The sequence below is a fragment of the Dicentrarchus labrax genome, unplaced genomic scaffold, assembly GCF_905237075.1.
Source record: "Dicentrarchus labrax unplaced genomic scaffold, dlabrax2021, whole genome shotgun sequence".
Taxonomy (NCBI): Eukaryota; Metazoa; Chordata; class Actinopteri; family Moronidae; genus Dicentrarchus; species Dicentrarchus labrax.
Window position 1 is genome coordinate 1036007 of NW_026136730.1, and position 19034 is coordinate 1055040.

The window sequence follows — 19034 nt, forward strand, 5'->3', positions numbered from 1 at the left end:
TTGAACTCACCAACGATGGAGAGAATGACGACCACAAAGTCGAAGATGTTCCAGCCGACGGTGAAGAAGTAGTATCGCAGCGCCACGATCTTGATGAGGCACTCGATGGTGAAGACGATGATGAAGGCCAGGTTGATTTTGTTCAGGATGTACTCCATCTGAGGCGACTGTTCGTCCGTCTCCACCATCATGGTGATCATGTTGAAGAGGATCAGCACCATGATGATGATGTCGAACGCCTGCTTCCCCGCCAGGTCGAAGAAGAAGCCCTGCAGCGAGTTCTGGAGAGAGAAGGCGTTTGATTTGTTATTGATTAATCAACCGTTATTTCATCTTTGGCACTTTATTTGTTATGTTTCATATACTTTCTTTTGCAACTATTACACATTCTCTCAAATAAAAGCACACTTTCCAAAAAATGGCCTTTATGTAGCTCAACAGCACAGATAAGGCTTTTATTAGAGATGGGCCTTTATTCCTAATTTCCCCTGTTTTATAAGTATCTATTGTAAAAAATCAGCAATCAATCATTTTTAGCTTTACCGCCATATATGTTTTGCTAATCTAATCTTTATTTTAAGAACCTCCATGTTTTCTGCCGTTTTAAATTACTTTTGAGTTTTTTTTCTGTTCATGCAAACTCAACACCTTCTTGTTTTTATGATTCAATTCAATATAATAAACATTCAACTGCACTACGGTACTAATTTTGGACTACAAACATGAAGAAATGCCTGCTTTGGACATTTATCTGCGTGGGTTCATATTAAAGTGTGCTGTGTGTCGGTACCAAAGGTCTGGGGATGGGCTTCTGAGGTTTCTTGGAGCCCAGTTTCTTCATCGCATTGTAGTATTTCTTCTGCTCCTCCGTCATGAAGATGTCCTGTCCTCCTAAGTAAACAAACCCAGCAACAAGTTCTCTGTTATTTTAACAGCAGCACACATCGACATAACAACGTGTTACTGTATCATGTTTGACTGATTCGTTTCTGCTGTGGTACTCATCTTTCGTTTCTGCTGGTTGAAGTTATCGATGATGACACCGATGAAGAGATTGAGGGTGAAGAAGGAGCCGAAGATGATGAAGATGACGAAGTACAGGTACATGTAGAGATTGATCTCTTTGATAGGCTGCTCCTCGACCTGACAGGAACACACACAGATCACTTTAAAAGGGAATACAGCTTCTCAGCGTCTCTCACCTAGACTCATTTTATCTTCTGTGTCACTTAATTCCTACAACACTAATCTCATTTAAAAACTTAATTCATGTTCATCTTCACACCTGATTAACATCTGGTCTCACCTCATTTTATTTTCTCTCTGTCTCTTAATGTCTTACCTCGGTTTTAAATTTGGAAAACTAACCTTTTCATTGTACCAGATTTTAGTCTTTTAATCTGACACAATATCATTTTACCTCCTGTTTTTAATTTAATCTTGTACAATATTTTCATTTCAATGCGTAATTATTGAATCTCTCTCTCCACCTTTTTGTTTTTTATCTCATCTGGTGGCGACAACAGACCCAAATTTTGAAAATCTTTTCTCTTAAACTTACAGCTCGAGAATCCACCGCTGCATACATGATCTCCATCCAGCCTTTGAATGTTGCCTTGGAAACAAAAAAAGCAAATGATTAAATGAGGCAAAGCTGAACCTGAACCTCAGTTCTCTTTGTTAATGTCACTGCGATTTGTAGAGCTGTGTGACTGATTTGACTTCACATTCAATAATGTACAAAATAAGGTGGACATGTACTGCAGTGGGAGCCAAATCAGTCTGAAGATGATTAATGGGAACTGGATGAAAACAAATTTCTTTTAAATAATGTTATAATAACCTCTTCAGACCCCTAAAAATTATTCACATGAACTGCTCACACCTCGTCAAAAAAACTTTTCAGCTTTGCCACTGTGGATTGTCAAGAAGAAAATGAAACTGTGAACTTGGTCGTTAGCTCTTCCAACACTGCTGATATGTGTGAAGGATACACTTCCAGTTTCCTCTCCTGGAAGTCAGTGGGGTTTTTTGAATGAGTTTTTGGTGAGATGGTTGGTTAGATTTTCTTCTACGATTTTCTTCTGCGACATAAAATACGTCAGTAAGCAGCAACAACTTTGAGCTTTTTACGTGTCTTAAAAAATACAGCTGCCACTTAACATCTGCACGCCAAACATGGAGACTTATCGACTCACTCGTCCGCCTTCACCCCCAAATTACACGGGGCTGATAGCGCCCATTGTAGACAATTTTAGAGATGCCACCAGAAGCGTTTCACCTCTTTGCTCTGCGTAGAATATGTGGCTGGAAGCTGCAACCAACTTGCGTCAAGCAGCATGAAAAAGTCAGGGACATTTCGCAGAAACAGCCTTGTTGTGTTGCAAACTATTCTAACTCAAACTTTTCAACTTGTAGATTTTGATTACAAGACTTAATTATAAGTTGGAAGTCTGGTGGGGGTGACGTTGAGGTCACGCAACTGCGGTGTAGTTCATTTATAGCCTAATGTTAGCTTTTTACTACTGTTGATCGTATCTATCATAAAAGTGGTGTTCTTGCTGTAAGTATCATAAACTTTTGTTTGCCACAGAGCTTATTTTCTGCAACAATCCAAAATCCAATGGAAAAATCCCATTGGATTTTTGTCAAAGGAACCAGGACAATGCTGTAAGTACGTCCTCCCTGCATCACCCATTACACTAGAAGGATATCTCTACATGGTTAAAAGTATGTGGTACACCAATATGTGATAGTTGTTGTAGCTCTAACAGCCTCCATTCTTCTGGATTCAGTCTTTCCACCAGATGTTGAACCAATCCAGGTTGAGAATATGGTTGTCCACATACTTTTGGCCATATACTGTATGTACTGTCTGTCTTTCAGTCCTTGGCCCGTATGTCGTCTGAAATTACAATCCTTCCAATGTCAGTGTGAGAGAGGAACTTGGAGCTCCTGTTTTCCTGTGTCTATGTGTGTCAAGTGTGTTCTGAGTTTCTCTGCAGCGCCGTCACCAAGACGACGTCCTGCACATTTCCTGCACTTAAATGAATAACTGAACAAAAGGTATCTTGAAGCAACCTTCCCATTTTAGCAGAAAATTAACAGACAGACAGAGAGAGAGAGAGAGAGAGAGTGCCATGGAAACACCGCTGCTGTTTTTCTCAATGAAAGATCAACAAGTCCTTTCATGGACTTCCTTCCCCAGTGGGGAGGAGACAGAAGATTGAGATAAAAACTGAAGGGAAGAGAGAGAGAGAGAGATGCAGATGTGAAGAAACAGAGTACTTTGGTCTGAGTGGGCGCCCACCGTCCGTCACTCAGACCTGAAATCAGCCCGTCGCCACGGGATACCACCTGTTATTATTATGGTCTGTCGGATGTGGGGGGGGGGCTGTAAAGATGACTAGCTCTGCTGAGATTTCTTAACGGATGTAGAGACGGAGTGAACGATCCGACTGCAGAGAGGAAAGTGATATTTTAACAAACCTATTCAGACTGAAGTTGTTTTCCAGCAATTAAACAGTTTAGAAACGGTTAAAACGAAAACTCAGAGCAGAACTGAAATAATTAGTTGATCAATTGGTCAACAGAATAATAGTTGGCAAGTTAATACAATTAAATTAATTATTTAGGTCCATTTCTATTCAAACATTTCTTTGGCATTTCCTCTGGTTCCAGCATCTCAGTTGGTGTTTTATAAAATAACTTATAAGACATTTAATGGAACATTGGATCTTAACAACATTGACCACCTGCTGGCAGGTTCGGTTGTTTTCTTTAAGATTCACAAAATGACTCCATTTATTATGGTGAGAAACTGTAAAAAATGATGATCAAACCAAATATTCTACATATTTTTTAAGATTTTGGCAAAAAACAAACCAGATCCTGTAAGAGGATGTAAGAACATGTAAGAACATGACATTTTGGGACGTGTTTCTCCAGTGAACCAGGCTGAGACCAACAGGCACAACAGTTCAACCTGTTCGAGTGAGCTGCAGGCTGGAGGGCAAGGACCCAGGTGAACAATGTTGTAATTTTTGTAAAATAAATTAGGCATATTAACTGTATTCTAAAGCACAAAAAGTTCCAAACCATTAACGGATCCACTGAGAAAAGATACATTTTATGGACTTTCTGGGTTACAAGTGAAGTAAACCTGATGAGCATTGTTGTGTTGTCATTTATACTACATCAAATAATTTTTATTTAAAAGTTCATGATCACTGGTAGAAACGTAGTCGTACAGTAAAAGTGGATCATCGAGGTCCTGAGACTGAGCTCGGTGAACTCTCTATGTGCATCATTTCTGCAGCGTGGAGCTATTTCCAGATGCTAATGGAAGGGTTGCCCCCGCCAACTGTTGCCACGCCGACCAGCCAAACACGGAGAGGTGCTGAGCGACTCGTTGCCACGGCAACGGTACTCTGAAGTTCTCAGCGGCTGCGGGTGAAGTAGCAGCACGCTGACTGACAACTTCTTTACCTTGTTTTTCCCCCCGTCTACGCTGTCATTTCGTCGCTCTTTTTCCTCCCCTCCTTTCTTTCCTCTAATTCACCATTCATCCCCCGTTATCTCTCCCCCTTTCTCCTCTCCATCTCCAACTGCTCACCTTTCCTCCATCATCCCACATCTGTCCATCTTCTCTCTCCCTCCCTTGTGATGTCTTTCCATCCCTCCATCTGCGTCCCTTCCTGTTTCTTTCTCTCCATTTGCTGTCTGAACCATAATTTTCTTTCTCCACTTGTACTTTTTTCCTCCCTCTCTCTCTCTCTCTCTCTCTCCCTCTCTCCCTCCATCTCTCCATTTCCCTCCCACTTGGCTGGAGTCGCTCTAAAAATAAAAGCCTCTCAGACGCTGATTGATTGGAGGCTCTCAGGACTCCCATGGTGGGCGACAGAGAGCGAGAAAGAAAAAAGAGAGCCAACTAGAGAAACAGGAGAAAGGAGGGAATCGAAGGCTTGTGAGGAAAGTGGGGAAGTGATGGAGAGATGAACGATGGAGAGATGAGGAGTTGTAATTGGCTTTGTTCGTGTTGCGTTAACAGATGAGGGAGAGACAAACAAAGAAAATGGACGAGGAGAATCATCTTCATCAGCAGCATAAAAGGAAACGCTGTGGCGGTTTCACCCTGCCAGAACATTCTTCTGGTGGAAAAACGCTTAATTTTTACTTTATCTTGGTTTAATTTCATACAAAATCTGTAGATATTCTGTCAAATATCAGACATCAAAAACCAGCAATTAAAGTTGAGTTGTCGCACGTACAAAGAGGACACGGCCTGAGTACCAACATTAGCTAACATTAGCTCCACACACCGATCACAGCTCACCTGTAACACATTTAATGGCTAAAAAACACGACTTATTATTAAATGCTTAGTTATTTTATTATATTTTGTTAAACCCCATCCCATTTAGAATTTATATACATAGAATTTATTATTATACATTATATAGTATATAAACAATTAATAATTAATGCTAAAACTGTTCTTATTGACTGCTGTTATACTTTATGAATTATTTCTATTTTTAAAAACACATACATTAATGGTACTAATATCTCATTATATATGTTATTTTGATTTGTATGATACATTATGATGAGCTTTACAGTTTTATGAGTTACGTAATAGATTTTAAATCTATGGAAGCCCATTCAGTCCAATTGTATAAGTAATTTCTCCAGTTTTTATTATGTAAAAGCTCTGAGCTGTGTTATTAATCAGAGTGTGTTTACTGTCTGTTGTTTACTCAGATTGTCTGCTAACAACTTACTGTAAGTGTTGCACTTTTCTTCAGTTTTCTTTTACAAGTACAGGCTCCGTTTCGAAAATCCAATAAACAGATTTGTATTTTTTATATATTTAATATAAAACATGTTTAACTAGAGAGCAGGAGACAGAAGGACGGACAGTGAGAGAAAGAGAGAGAGAGAAAGAGAGGAGGCGGTGGAAAGAAATTAAAGCTAACACGACAAATGGAGACAAAGAGAGAGAAAGAGGGAGGGCGAGCGGAGAAGTGGAAAAGTCAAAAGTGAGAGCGTTGAAGAACAGGTGTGGGAGGAAAATTAAGACAAAGACGGCAAATGGACAGGGCGAAAGAAAAGACGAGATCAAGGGAGCGAGGGAGGGAGGGAGGGGGAGAAGCAGAAAAGTCAATCCTCCTACGGTCTGTGGAGGAGACGCTCGGGTTTAATTTGTTTTGAAGTCGTCGTGCAGGAGAGGATTTTTCACTTTGTGCCTCCACTCGAAACTCCCTGTAAGCGCTTAATAAAGCCGCCGTGGTGACAGATTCACACAAAACGTTCCTCATCTGCAGCTTTGTTCTGCAGCAGACGAGAGCACCACGTCCGGGTTCGTGAGGCCAACCTCGGGGCATTAAAAACAGATCTGATTTGACTGCTGGTAAATTATTATTATTAGTTATTAGGAGCCAGCAAAGCAAAAAGTTACGAATCAACCTTTGACAACGAGCCTGAGAAGAAGAAAACAGGAGGGTTTATCTCCACTTCCTGTTACTTTCTGCTGTTTACAAGGTTCATTATTAGAAGGTAGGTCCGCTCAGTTTATGGGAATTATTGAGGTTAAAATACTCTCTGCTCCACACTGTCAAACCAAACCAAACCCAACTCCATATTCTGTAACAGTTAACTGATCTGGTTTTACAGTGTGAAGCATTTTGCTGCACTGTAGTCAATAAAATGAAACATGGTTGTAAGAGTTATAGAAACATGTTGAAATACTCGTTCACTGAATGTATCAGTGAGCATTCTGGAAAAGAAAGACAAAGATTTATGTAGACATTTTCTAGAACGTGCCTGCTGAAAAAAAGTGTACAGTGACTATAAAATAATTAATAATAATGGTAAAATCCAGACTCCAGACTCCCCTGCCGCAGCCTCTCACCACTTGAAGCAGAGCCAGGTATCCGGCCCCCACGTTGTCGAAGTTGACCTTGACTTTGGTCCAGTAGAAGAGCGAGGTGTCGTTGAGCGCCTCGCACTCCGACTTGTTGTTGATGAAGGCGGCCTCGTAGATGTGGCCGGTGCGGTTGACGCAGCGGCCGAACTTCCCGGCGAACAGGTTGACGCCCATGATGCTGAAGATGAGCCAGAAGATGAGACAGACCAGCAGCACGTTCATGATGGAGGGAATCGCCCCGATCAGAGCGTTCACCACCACCTGGGCCGACAGAGACACACGGGGTCACGCACAAAAAAAACACACAAAACGACAGTGAGAACATCAAGTTCCAGTCTGACGTTGGTCGGGTTTAACATTCATTTAAAGACTGGACGGAAACCAAACGCTCTGATGGTACAGACACACTGGAACCGTTGACTGATGTTGGTTCCTATTAGCTTTCTATGGATCCGGCTGCATGATGGATACACTGCAGCTCGATTTTAACTGCGCTCAAACTTTAAAACTAAGCAGTGCTGATTAAATATGAAACAAAAGTTTATGCTCCAGCATTGCCTTTTTCTCACTTCAGAAGCGTATTTTAGGGTACCGTGTAGCTGTAATCTGGTGCACATCAGTCATCACCCACCAGCCGCAGCACTGCACCGGTGCATCCAGGTTCTGTGTGTCTGCACCATTAATCAGGATTTCACTGGCTTCTTTTGGGGGACTGGTTAAACCTAAAATTGCTGATTTCACAGCGGCTTTTCTAAAAAAATGTGTTATTAAATTAGTCATTTTTTGCAATGAAATGTGGGGCTTTTTATGCCTTTATTTTGATAGGACAGTTAAACAGGAAAGGGGGGAGAATGAGAGGGGACGACATCCAGCAAAGGGCCTCAGGTTGATATCGAACCCAGGCCGCTATGTTAAGGACTCTAGTTAATTTTTGTAATTAATAATAGAAATAGAAACAAGGAAGTGACACAAAATTCAGGGGGTTGATTGTTTGCATCAATTTGTAACTTCCGAGAGGAAATTATACTGCTGCTGAATTGTAATTTCAGGGTCAAAGGTTCCTGAAGGTCATTTCCTCATTGATAATGTTTGATGACTGACAGTTTGATGGACATCAGACTACCTCAGGTGGGTTTAAGATGTTATTATTATTGATGAGAAGATCTGTAGACAAACAAACTGAAGGTCAGAAGTCAACTACGACTCCCAAGGTGCATTTCGTTAAGTATCATCCAATCACAGAGGATTCAATTGTGACGAGGAAGAAGATAAAAACTCGACTTCAGAGAACTAATAATATAATCTGCTCTGATTTGTATAGTAGTGCATTAAATACATCCAATTATGCAGCAGATGTTTTCTATGTTGGGGGAGAAAAGAAGAAGTGATCAACCAGCGTCGATGTCCTCGTCACCTGATCAACATACAGAACCAGAACTGTGTTCCTTTAACCTCACAGGTCTGGTATCACACTGCAGGGTTGAGGCAGGCTGGAGAACCCGGCCCACATGTCACACTGTCACCCCCGCATGAACTTTCCCACAATTCACTTGGTCGCTCTGTCCGAGCAGCAGCAGAGGGAAGTGGACTGATTCTTATTAACAGAGAAAATCCGCTTCCTCCTTCTCGTTGATGCTCGCACAGAGAATAAGAGCTGAGTCAGCTAATGTCAGTGCTACACACACACACACACACACACACACACACACACACACACACACACACATAAAATATCAGCCTGCCACTCCAGCCTTCCTCATTATACCCACAATGCAGTTCTTCTACCCAGAATCCCATGCTGAGTGAGCAGCGTGCCGCATTTGTAAACTGACATGCGAGCTAATCTTATTAGCCAGACAAAGAAGAGAGAAGAGGCTCACAGGGAGAGTGAAAGCTCAGACAATATTCCCAGCATGCAACATGGGTCCTGAACTTCACGAGACCCAGAGCCAGCATCCTGCACGCATCGGTCCGAACATCTCAGACCGAAACCACCTTCTCTCTGCGGTGACTGATGATCATAAAATACTGATCGGACAGTTTGATGATCAGCTGTCAAAACGTATGGTTTTGTTTGAGTTAATGAGGGTTAAACGCGGGTCGTTATTTGTTTTCCCGTCCTCACTAAATTTAGCTTTATTTTCAAGTCAAACAATACCTGATTTAATTATAACAAGAAGCCTGATTTCACAATTTACAAAAAAAAATCTAATTATGTTTATCACAAGATCAGAAATGTATCACTTTCTGGCTTTTGGTTTATTCCGAAGTGAAAAAGGACTTATTTGTGTCAAATTAAAACCAACTCTGAGTTGGGAGGAAAACACACTTTTTGTCAGACCACAAAGTGTAAAAATGTGTCTGAAAATAAAGTTTGAGTTTGCAGAATGTGCATCAACTCTTACTTGACCAACAAAATGATCCTTGAAACTGTTTTAGATTTCTACTCTGAGTCGTTACTTGCTGGAGTCGATGTGTCTGTTTCTGAATCTCACTTGTTAACGAACATGCGCAGATGTTTTAATGAGCCAAAATGTGGTGGAATGAATCATTTAGGTTTAAGGATTGTGTTGTCAGGAACACTTTTCCTCACTGCAGAGGAAGGTTTCTGCAGGACACTGACTCCCATGATGTCAGTAACACTGATGGTGATGAACACACAGAAACAGAGTGGAGGGTTGATGTTTCGGGTCTCAAAGCTTTACGGGCGTCCAGAGTTTCCGTACAGACATGAGTTCTCACAGTTTCACATAAAGAAATTGAGGCATTTGTTTTCTGAAAGAGAAAAAACTCTGAGTGGAAGCCACATGGAAACACTGACAGGACGTAATGGGATGAACCAATCAGAGAGCAGAAAACACTGAGGGTGACGGGGAGATGAAACAACAAGATGTCACAGGATGAAACACTGTAAAAAACACAGAGTTGAAACGTTTTATTCTAAACACACCTGGGCACCAACATATTGTTTCAATGTGATAAACAGGGGAGCGCTTGATTTATATGTATCATCCCTTACATCGCTGGAAGGCTTCAGTTAGTCATATAACCTCTGTGTGTTCTCAGGATTAAAACCATAGACTGTAGGATTAAAGATGGATGTGACAAAACGTGTTTAATGCTGACATTTAAACATGGGGCCCTAAAGATTGTCTCACTGCTGGAGCCAGCCTCTACTGGCCATTAGAGGAACTGCAGGGTTTGTTACTTCATTTACAGCCACTGAGGTTGCCGCCTCTTAAAAAATATTAAAAAAACGTCTTTTTACCGCCTCCTCAGACAGAATGACTCCTCGCACAAAACATTGAGAAGTTATTGAATTTAATAGCATTTAAAAGTCTTGAGTCCTTGTTGTCAAACAAGGACTTAATGTTGTTAAATTAACTGTTGAGATTGATACTAAGCCTCATTATGGTCAGCAGTTTTAGTTATTATCAAAGGAAACAACTTTGACATATTAATGTACATTTCTTTCAAATTATAATAAGAGAACCAACCATGCCATGCATTCTGGGAAGTCGGCTAATATGCTTATAATGTTTCTTTAGACATTCATTCAAATCGTAATTTCGTCAGTCCGAGTGTAAAAAATACACATTTAAGAAGTTGGTTTGAGTTGAAATCATTAAAACCCACATTAGTTAATGATAATAACAGTGGCAGCCATTAATAATAACTATATAGAAATATCCAGTCTTCTTGCTGATGGTGTTTGTTTATGCTGGTCATACAGAGGCATCAGCATTAGATGTTTCATAACCAGTTAAAAACTCCTTGTATAATATAATAATTCTACGTTTTACAGTGCAGGACATGCACTATGCATATAATGCAAGTACAGACGACATCTTGTGATATTTGAAGGTATAAACCAAGCGCTCCCCAGTGCAGCTGATATTGAATGCAGGTTCCCAGGTGTGTTTGTCGTGTTAATACTGACTCTTACCCTCATGCCTTCAAATCTGGAGAGGGCTCTGAGGGGCCGAAGGGCTCGCAGCGTCCGCAGGGACTTGATGGCTGCAAAGTCTGAATAACCCAATGTGTTGGCCACCAAACTGACCAACGAGACCTGGAGGAGAGAGAGAGAGAGAGAGAGAGAGAGAGAGAGGGGAGGGAAAGGACAGAAGAAGGTAGAGACAGGTATTTAGAGACAGGCGGAAGGACAGAGGGAGGGAAAGGAAGGAAGGGAAAGAGAAGAGAGAAGTAGGACAGTTAACGTCTAGTCTAATGAAGGACAGAGCGGGAGAGGACGGATCCACAGAGCTGAAACCAGCCAATCAGAACTGTGGAGAGACAAAGTTAGTGACTCCTGCAGGAGAGGAAGGAGAGATGGATGATAAGACAAAAGTTAGTTGGTTCTGAGCAGCGAGACTGAGGTGATCAACGAAGAGATGCTGCTTTTTAAAAACACCTTATATTTCTGAGACAGCTTTAACCTGTAAAACCAAAAAAAGGTTTAAATATTTCAGAAGCATTCTTTGGATTCAGTTATTCCGACTTTCCAACTGTGGAAAAGAAACAGATCATTACTGATTAGTCTGTAAGAAAAGGTGTCATGATGGCTTTTTAAAGACGTAATACAACAGACTGTATTGTGATACTCTGATTCTGTTAATTAAAGAACTTTAGGTGCTTTTGAGGAAATGTTTGTACAGATTTTTCTCCACCATGACAGGATTATGTGAGACACGTCACAGGAAAAAGTGAAAGAGTTCCCACTCTTTTTAAGAAATCATTTTCCAGGATACTTTCCAGGAGTTTTTTTGACATTACAGGACTGCAGGTGGTCAGCATTTATGGGACACTACACGTCAGCTCGCATTCGTGGCCCTTTTGCTGTCGCACTCTCCTGCAAACTGACTACAGTTCTCCTCTAACTGTAACATTCATTTAGCCCATAAATACCAGTTTGAATCAGGTATAATTTTTTATCTTACCTTAAATTCCTCTTCTCACCCACTATAAGACTATTAGAAGAAGAGGTAGACAGACAAATCTAACCATAATAATAGACTGTATGCATGCAGTGGTTCCCGACCACTAGGGGTCGCCAAAGTGTCATGGGGGGTTACAAGGACTTTAAGGCATGAAAACTTAAACTATGGATCTAGAGCTCAGCATTTGGTTCCCTTCTGTGAATAAAAGTAAATATAAAGTAAATTGTCTACTAGAAGGTGTCAGGAAGAAGCAAATCACTAATTTGACACAAACTTCCTGCAGTTACTGTTACTGTTCACTGTCTGGGTTCATTGTTCAGTTTTGAATATAATTTGAAAAATCCATAAAATATGTGACTGAGTCAGTTTATTGACAGATGGAAAATAAGGGTTCTTGGAGGAAAAAGGTCGGGAACCACTGATCTGCAAAGGTTTGCTGCGGGTTTTTTGAACAACTCTTGACTGACATGAGAGCGGAGCAGAAAAAGGAGCCTGAGTGAGGGAGTAAAGTACGATTCAAATGTTTCAGGACAACATTCAAGAATTTCTGGTTATTTGACAGAATAACTAGTTTTCTACGTTGTCCAGTGATGAATGTTGGTTATATAACTTTAGGTGGTTAACTGTAAAAGATTGTAGCCGTATCGTACACAGTCTGAGATATCACGTCTGATCAAAGCCAGGATGACAGAAACCACATGCATCCCTAAAGCCCTCTAAAGCCAGCCAGGTAAGCCCCTCCCACACACGAGCGCTTGATTTTTTCTTGAGGTCCCGAGTTGGTCGGTTGGGCAGAGCTCCAGGTGAGTTCAGCTGGGTCTTACCCTGATACCAGCGAAGCGGGACGCGGCCCGGAGAGGACGGAGAGCCCTGAATGTCCTCAGTACCCGCATGGCGGCGATCTGGTCCATGGAGATGAACTGAGCCAGCTGACCCAACACTGAGATCTACGGGGTTACACAGTTACTGTAGAAACCGGCTGACGTCTGACCACATTTTCTGGACATCGACTGAATCTAACGTTCTTAAATAATACCACACCACTATTGTTCTTACTACGTAATTAATTATAATTACTTCTACTTTGCCATCATTTTGTGCAATGTGGAGCTATTGTCAATAAACCTCAACACTTCCTGTATCTATTTCACAATAAAAACCTGGGTTATGCCTTTTAATGTGAAACACCTATGCAGAAGATTATTGACAGCAGCTAAACACAGAACAGAAATACAGTTGGAGTTAATTACAGAACAAAACAGTCATTTGTGTTTAGAAGAGAGAGCAGCAGAGTGGCGAGTGAGACACAATTGTTGTTGTATTGATGAAGTTAGTCCTTTGGAAATGTACATTATGTTCAATTTATCAATAAAACTCAACAAAAACAGGAGCAGATGAGAAAACAGGGAGTCTTATACAACAGAAGAAATATAGAAATATGAACCTGAAATAATGAAACTTTATATTTGCCACACTCAGCTTTAGGATTAAAGTATGATCAGTTCTGAGAGGAGGGATAAATCCTGTTATAGTCTAGATTTTTCTTATTTTCTTAACATATACAGTTCCTTCTTGTTTAGTACTAAAGCACCAAACTAGTTAAGTTGTGCCCAAAGTAATCGTGGTGCAACCAGTATTAGCAACAAACTGACTGGTAGTTATCTGAGCGTCCAGTGTCGACTTTACACCCTAACTGAGGAGAGAACTCACACATAGCTGCTAATAAAAAACCCCCAAAATGTGGGAAAATTAGAGTGTTTCGTACCCTCATATTTATCCTGGGACCCACCGGAGGGACCCGACCCACAGGCTGGGTCACATCATCCAACACTGAGACCAATTTATTACCATTTGGTAATCCGGTGCTATCCATTGGGGTTATATATAACTATTTTTATGTGTTTTTCTGCCCTCTAGTGGCTAAAAAATCCAGATGAATGCAGCTTTAAGTAACGGATATGTCTTTGTTCCACAGCTCTCTGTCTCTATTAATAAAACTCTGGTTCTGTTTCTGGTTAGACCTCTGTGACTCAACACATCCCTGTCTCCTCTCTCTGCAGGCCACTACAGACAAATAAAAACGTCACAACACGCAGCGTCATTTATAAAGACGGCAAGGCGGAAAACACACAGAAAACGAGAGAGAGAGCGAGAGAGAGAGTGTCGATTTCTGACTCAGTGCATGTGTATGTATTATAAACTGTGTGAGTGTGTGTGTGTCCACATATACACATCTTTGTATGTGTGCGTGTATGCAGAGGTTAAAAAGCCACTGATGATCATTTGGCCTGAGGCTTTTTAGACTTTTCTCTCTCTGTGTGTGTTCCTCTCTTTGTCTCTCTATGTCTCTCGCTCCTTTTTATTCATGGACTCCTTTATTGCAGTGCAGCGAGGTTAAGAGCAACAAGACGACTGGTGTAACACACACTACCTGAGAGTCAGCACACACATCAACATACACATATATATATCATATATCTGACATATTGCATGATAATATATTAAACAAACTCATATATATAGATTTTCTTAAAGGGACAGGTCACATTTTTCATTGTAATCGTTTCAGGAACAATATGACCAAATACAACCAAAATAAGCGATCAGTTACGATTAAATGACTTACGTCGACGATGAGGAAGTCGAGCCAGCACCAGTAGTTGGTGAAGTACTTCTTGAAGCCGTAGGCGAGCCACTTGAGCAGCATCTCCAGGATGAAGATGTAGGTGAAGATCTTGTCCGCGTACTCCAGCACCACCTTGACCACCTTCCTCTGCTCGATGTAGATGTCCTCGAAGGCCTGAAGGGGGATGCAGAGAGGGACGTTAGAGGGCCGATAACGACAGAAATATGCTTTAGATCTCCAATATTAGTAATAATCTTTGTTGTTTCTTTGTTTCTTTGTGAGTTTTTGGCAAAAAAAAATACATCCTGATACATTTGTAAATATAGTATAAAGAACATAATACTTAATAAATGTATATGCAGAATAAAAGAAAAGTACAGTACAGTAAATATACATATAAAATAATATAATCCTATCAGAAAAGTAAAACATAACCTTTAGTAAAGTAAGTTAAAGTACAGTTGATTAAAATTATTAATTAAGTAAAACAAACTACAGTAAATTCACCTAAAGTAAAGTAAACTAAGGAAAGTAAATCAAAATTACAGTGAAGTAAAGCAAATTAGGTAAATTAAACTACAATAATTTAAACTGTGGTAACATGAAAGTTGAGTAAACTACTGTAAAGTAAATTATGGTAAAACACAGCAGAAGTAAACTACATAAAAATAATAAAGTAAAATAAAGTAAAATAAAGTGTTTGTGTGTCTGACCAGAGCTCCGGAGCTGAGGAGGATCATGAAGATGATGAAGGACTCGAACCAGCTGTGCTCTACAATCTGGTAGCAGGTCTTTCTCGTTCTCCACCAGATCTGACCGAAACCGACTGTGGTGTCGATGTCGCAGCACTGAAACCGGGCCACGCAGACTGAGGGAGCGAGAGACAGTGACAGAAAAGAGAGAGAGAGAGAGAGAGTCTAAATTGTGTCCCGGTGGCTTTAAGTCATTAATTGTTTTAGTTTCTGGTTTTCTTGATCTTAGAGGGAAAAATAGACCTTTCCTATGAGGCTTGGGCACTGATGTGATTATGCAAAGGTCCTCAGAAGGCTGCTTCCTTTCACAAATAACTCAAACAATATTTAAGTCACATATTCTTTAATTAAGTTTTATATTTTTAACATATACACTCTCAACCAGTTGACATTATCAGTTGGTGTTTATTGTCCATCACAACATTAATAGTTGTTATATGGAAGAAGCAGCAATCCCTCATTATTTAGAGAGAGAGAGAGAGATTATACAGATATACAGATTTATTTATTTGTTTTTAAAGCTGACTCAAAACCTGCCTTTTTAGTCTTTTATTTTTATTTCGTAATCTATTTGTCTCTCCATTTATGTTTTAATTATTATTATTGTTTATTTATTTGTACAACTGACTCAGTTTTATTTAACATTTTCTAATTCTGCCTCCAGTGTCTCCTCACTGCAACTTGATAAGATCATTTTTTATTGATCACAAAAACATTTATCAGTGTTTGTGTGTGTGTGTGTGTGTGTGTGTGTGTGTGTGTGTGTTTGATATACAAACAAAGTCTGATTGATTGATACAAAAACAGTTAAATAAAGAAAATATCAGATTAATAGAAGTTATAATAAAGAATTTACTGTGTTTACATCCCAGCCCGACTGACACACGAGGACTATAATATAACCTCTGAGGTATGAAAAGGAAACAGGATAACGAGGGAAGCGAACCCTCCTGGATTCATCTGTAGTTAAACAACATTTGAGTCGCAACCAGTGCCTTGCTCCGGGGCACGCTGGTATCACAACCACAAACAGAAGCCGCACACGCAGGGCCATGGCATGTCTTCTTTGTTGGCGCACAGAATAACCTGCAGCATAAAGTGCTCCATCTGTGTGTGTGTGTGTGTGTGTGTGTGTGTGTGTGTGTGTGTGTGTGTGTGTGTGTGTGTGTGTGTGACAAAGACTTTCTTGCTCGTGAGCATGCAGACATATTCTGTGTGTGTGTTTAGAGGCGTGCTGTCTTGCGTAACTACTGACTCTTTGACAGATGTTGAGCTTCTGCTTCCCCACAACAACCCTCCCTGTGTGTGTGTGTGTGTGTGTGTGTGTGTGTGTGTGTGTGTAATGGAGTGATAATGATAGCAGATTGCAGCCTTCACGTCATATTGACATTTCATTTCTGAACATTACTTACAGTGAGAAAGTGGACAAAACTGTATTTAACCCTATTCTAATTCAGCACAACCCTGACTCTGTTGCTGTTATCCTTATATCCGCTGTTTGGGTTGTGTGTCTGTTTAATGCCTTTAATTGAGCTGAGCAACAGGCCACAGGTCGGATTCGAACCCACAGCCACTGCAGCAAAGCTCTGGTACCTGGGGCACCAGCTCTGCCAGGTGAACTACCAGGGGTGTTTTCTTAGCATTAAGCTAGCTACATGTTCACACAGAGACACAGTCATTTAGGAGTACGTCACCAGACTTGGTGCACAGCTCGGGAGTAAACAGGCATTCTTTTGGGGGGACGTGTCCCCAAGTACCAAAATATGTTAAATATGTTCTCATTTTCTGAGCACTGTCAACTCAATTGTCTCTTATTATTTCCTTTTTTTCCCCGTTTGTTCAAGAAAGCATTTGTGTGTCTCCCCCCTCCCAGCTGTACACTTGGTTTCACCCAGTACATTCAGTGTGGTCAACTTTTCAGATCCTCAACCCATCAGGGAAAAGACAAGAAATATGAATTACAGTCATGTGAAAAAATAAGGACATCCTATGAAAACATGTGTTTTTTAACATATTTAGAAATATGGATATTTAATGTTTTACAATTTTAACAATACTGAGAGATTCAAGTAATATAACTAAACAAGTAAAACTGAAGAAAATACTTTTTAAGACTTTCTGTAAAATGTAATAAAAATAAAAATTTCCGGTGAGGAATAAATTAGGACACCCCCACATTTTTTCCCACTTAAAAATGCTGAAATCACACACAGGTGTATCACATCAGGTGCACATGATTAGAACATTGTTACTCAGCATTTTGAAGGAGGATTGCCCTATTTAAACCTCAGACATTCAGTTTGGTGTGCTCCTGACTGTTGACGTGAGAGTGAACACCATGGTGAGATCGAAAGACCTGTCTGAGGTTTTCAGAAAGAAGATTGTTGCAGCTTATGAGTCTGGTAAGGGATTTAAAAAGATCTCAAAAGAGTTTGAAATCAGCCATTCCACTGTCCGGAAAGTAGTGTACAAGTTGAGGACATTCAAAACAACTGCCAACATGCCCAGGTCTGGCCGTCTAAGCAAGTTCACCCCGAGAGCAGACCGCAAGATGCTAAAAGAAGTCTCCAAAACCCCTCAAATGTCATCACCGGACCTACAGCAGGCTCTGGCGACTGTTGATGTGAAAGTGCATGCCTCTACAATCAGAAAGAGACTGCACAAGTTTAATTTTTACGGGAGGTGTGCAAGGAGGAAACCTTTACTCTCCAAGAGATACATTAAGGCCAGACTGAAGTTCGCCAGAGAGAACATAGACAAAGAACAGGACTTCTGGAATAATGTTCTTTGGACAGATGAGTCTAAAATTGAATTATTTGGACACCAGAACAGAGGACATGTTTGGCGCCCACCAAATACAGCGTTCCAGGAAAAGAACCTCATACCAACTGTGAAGCATGGAGGTGGAAGTGTCATGGTTTGGGGATGCTTTGCTGCAGCAGGACCTGGCCAGCTCACCATCATAGAATCCATCATGAATTCTACAGTGTATCAGAGGGTGCTTGAGCAACATGTGAGACTATCTGTAAGAAAATTAAAGCTGAAGCGGAACTGGACCCTGCAACATGACAATGACCCTAAACATACCAGTAAATCCACCAAGGACTGGCTGAAAACTAAGAAATGGAGAGTCCTGGAATGGCCCAGTCAAAGCCCAGATCTTAATCCCATTGAGATGCTGTGGGGTGACTTGAAACGGGCTGTACATGCAAGAAACAATCAAACATCACACAGGTTGAAGCATTCTGCATTGAGGAGTGGGGCAAACTTTCCTCAGACCGATCTCAGAGACTAGTAGAGGGTTACAAGAAGCGTCTCACTGAAGTTATTTCAGCCAAAGGGGGTAACACTAGGTATTAGAGGGTAGGGTGTCCTAACTTCTCCCTCCATTAGAATATGCATTCATGTTGATGTCTTTTGTTTAATGAGTAAAACAATGTTATTTTTTGCTGTTTACCTGCAATTAGATCACTTTCTTTTCCAGAGATAAATAAAAACAAGATTAGACATCGATATGTAAAAATGTCTTAATGAATAACTGAATATTTAATGGGGTGTCCTAATTTTTTCACATGACTATATAGTAATTCATTCCCGTGCATGCTGCCCAGAGCAGTCCACAGCGCTTCTGCCAACGGCGTTGGTCTCTCATAAACAACAGAAAATATCAAGACAAATGTCAATATAGTCTTCAAACGTTCTAAATGTACACATTTTTTCATTTAGAAGTGTGGGAAATACATTAAAAAATTCTCAGTATCTTTAATGTGGTTAAGCCCAAAAATGTACAT

General features: G+C 40.5%; 1 protein-coding gene across 3 annotated transcripts in view; it reads right to left on the minus strand.

Annotated features, from left to right (window-relative positions):
- The window catches only part of LOC127359479 (sodium channel protein type 4 subunit alpha-like), a 177532-nt gene that overhangs the window by 10203 nt on the left and 148295 nt on the right, over positions 1 to 19034 (minus strand). For 2 of the 3 annotated variants that reach the window (XM_051393283.1, XM_051393285.1), the window contains 8 exons: positions 15205 to 15359; positions 14492 to 14665; positions 10875 to 10997; positions 6914 to 7189; positions 1562 to 1615; positions 1006 to 1143; positions 791 to 895; positions 11 to 281 (listed from right to left, as the gene is read on the minus strand). In XM_051393283.1, coding sequence (XP_051249243.1) covers positions 11 to 281; positions 791 to 895; positions 1006 to 1143; positions 1562 to 1615; positions 6914 to 7189; positions 10875 to 10997; positions 14492 to 14665; positions 15205 to 15359 — 1296 coding nt within the window. Of the gene's footprint in view, positions 1 to 10; positions 282 to 790; positions 896 to 1005; positions 1144 to 1561; positions 1616 to 6913; positions 7190 to 10874; positions 10998 to 12689; positions 12813 to 14491; positions 14666 to 15204; positions 15360 to 19034 lie in introns of all 3 variants that reach the window. The other variant, XM_051393282.1, reaches the window with a different exon arrangement.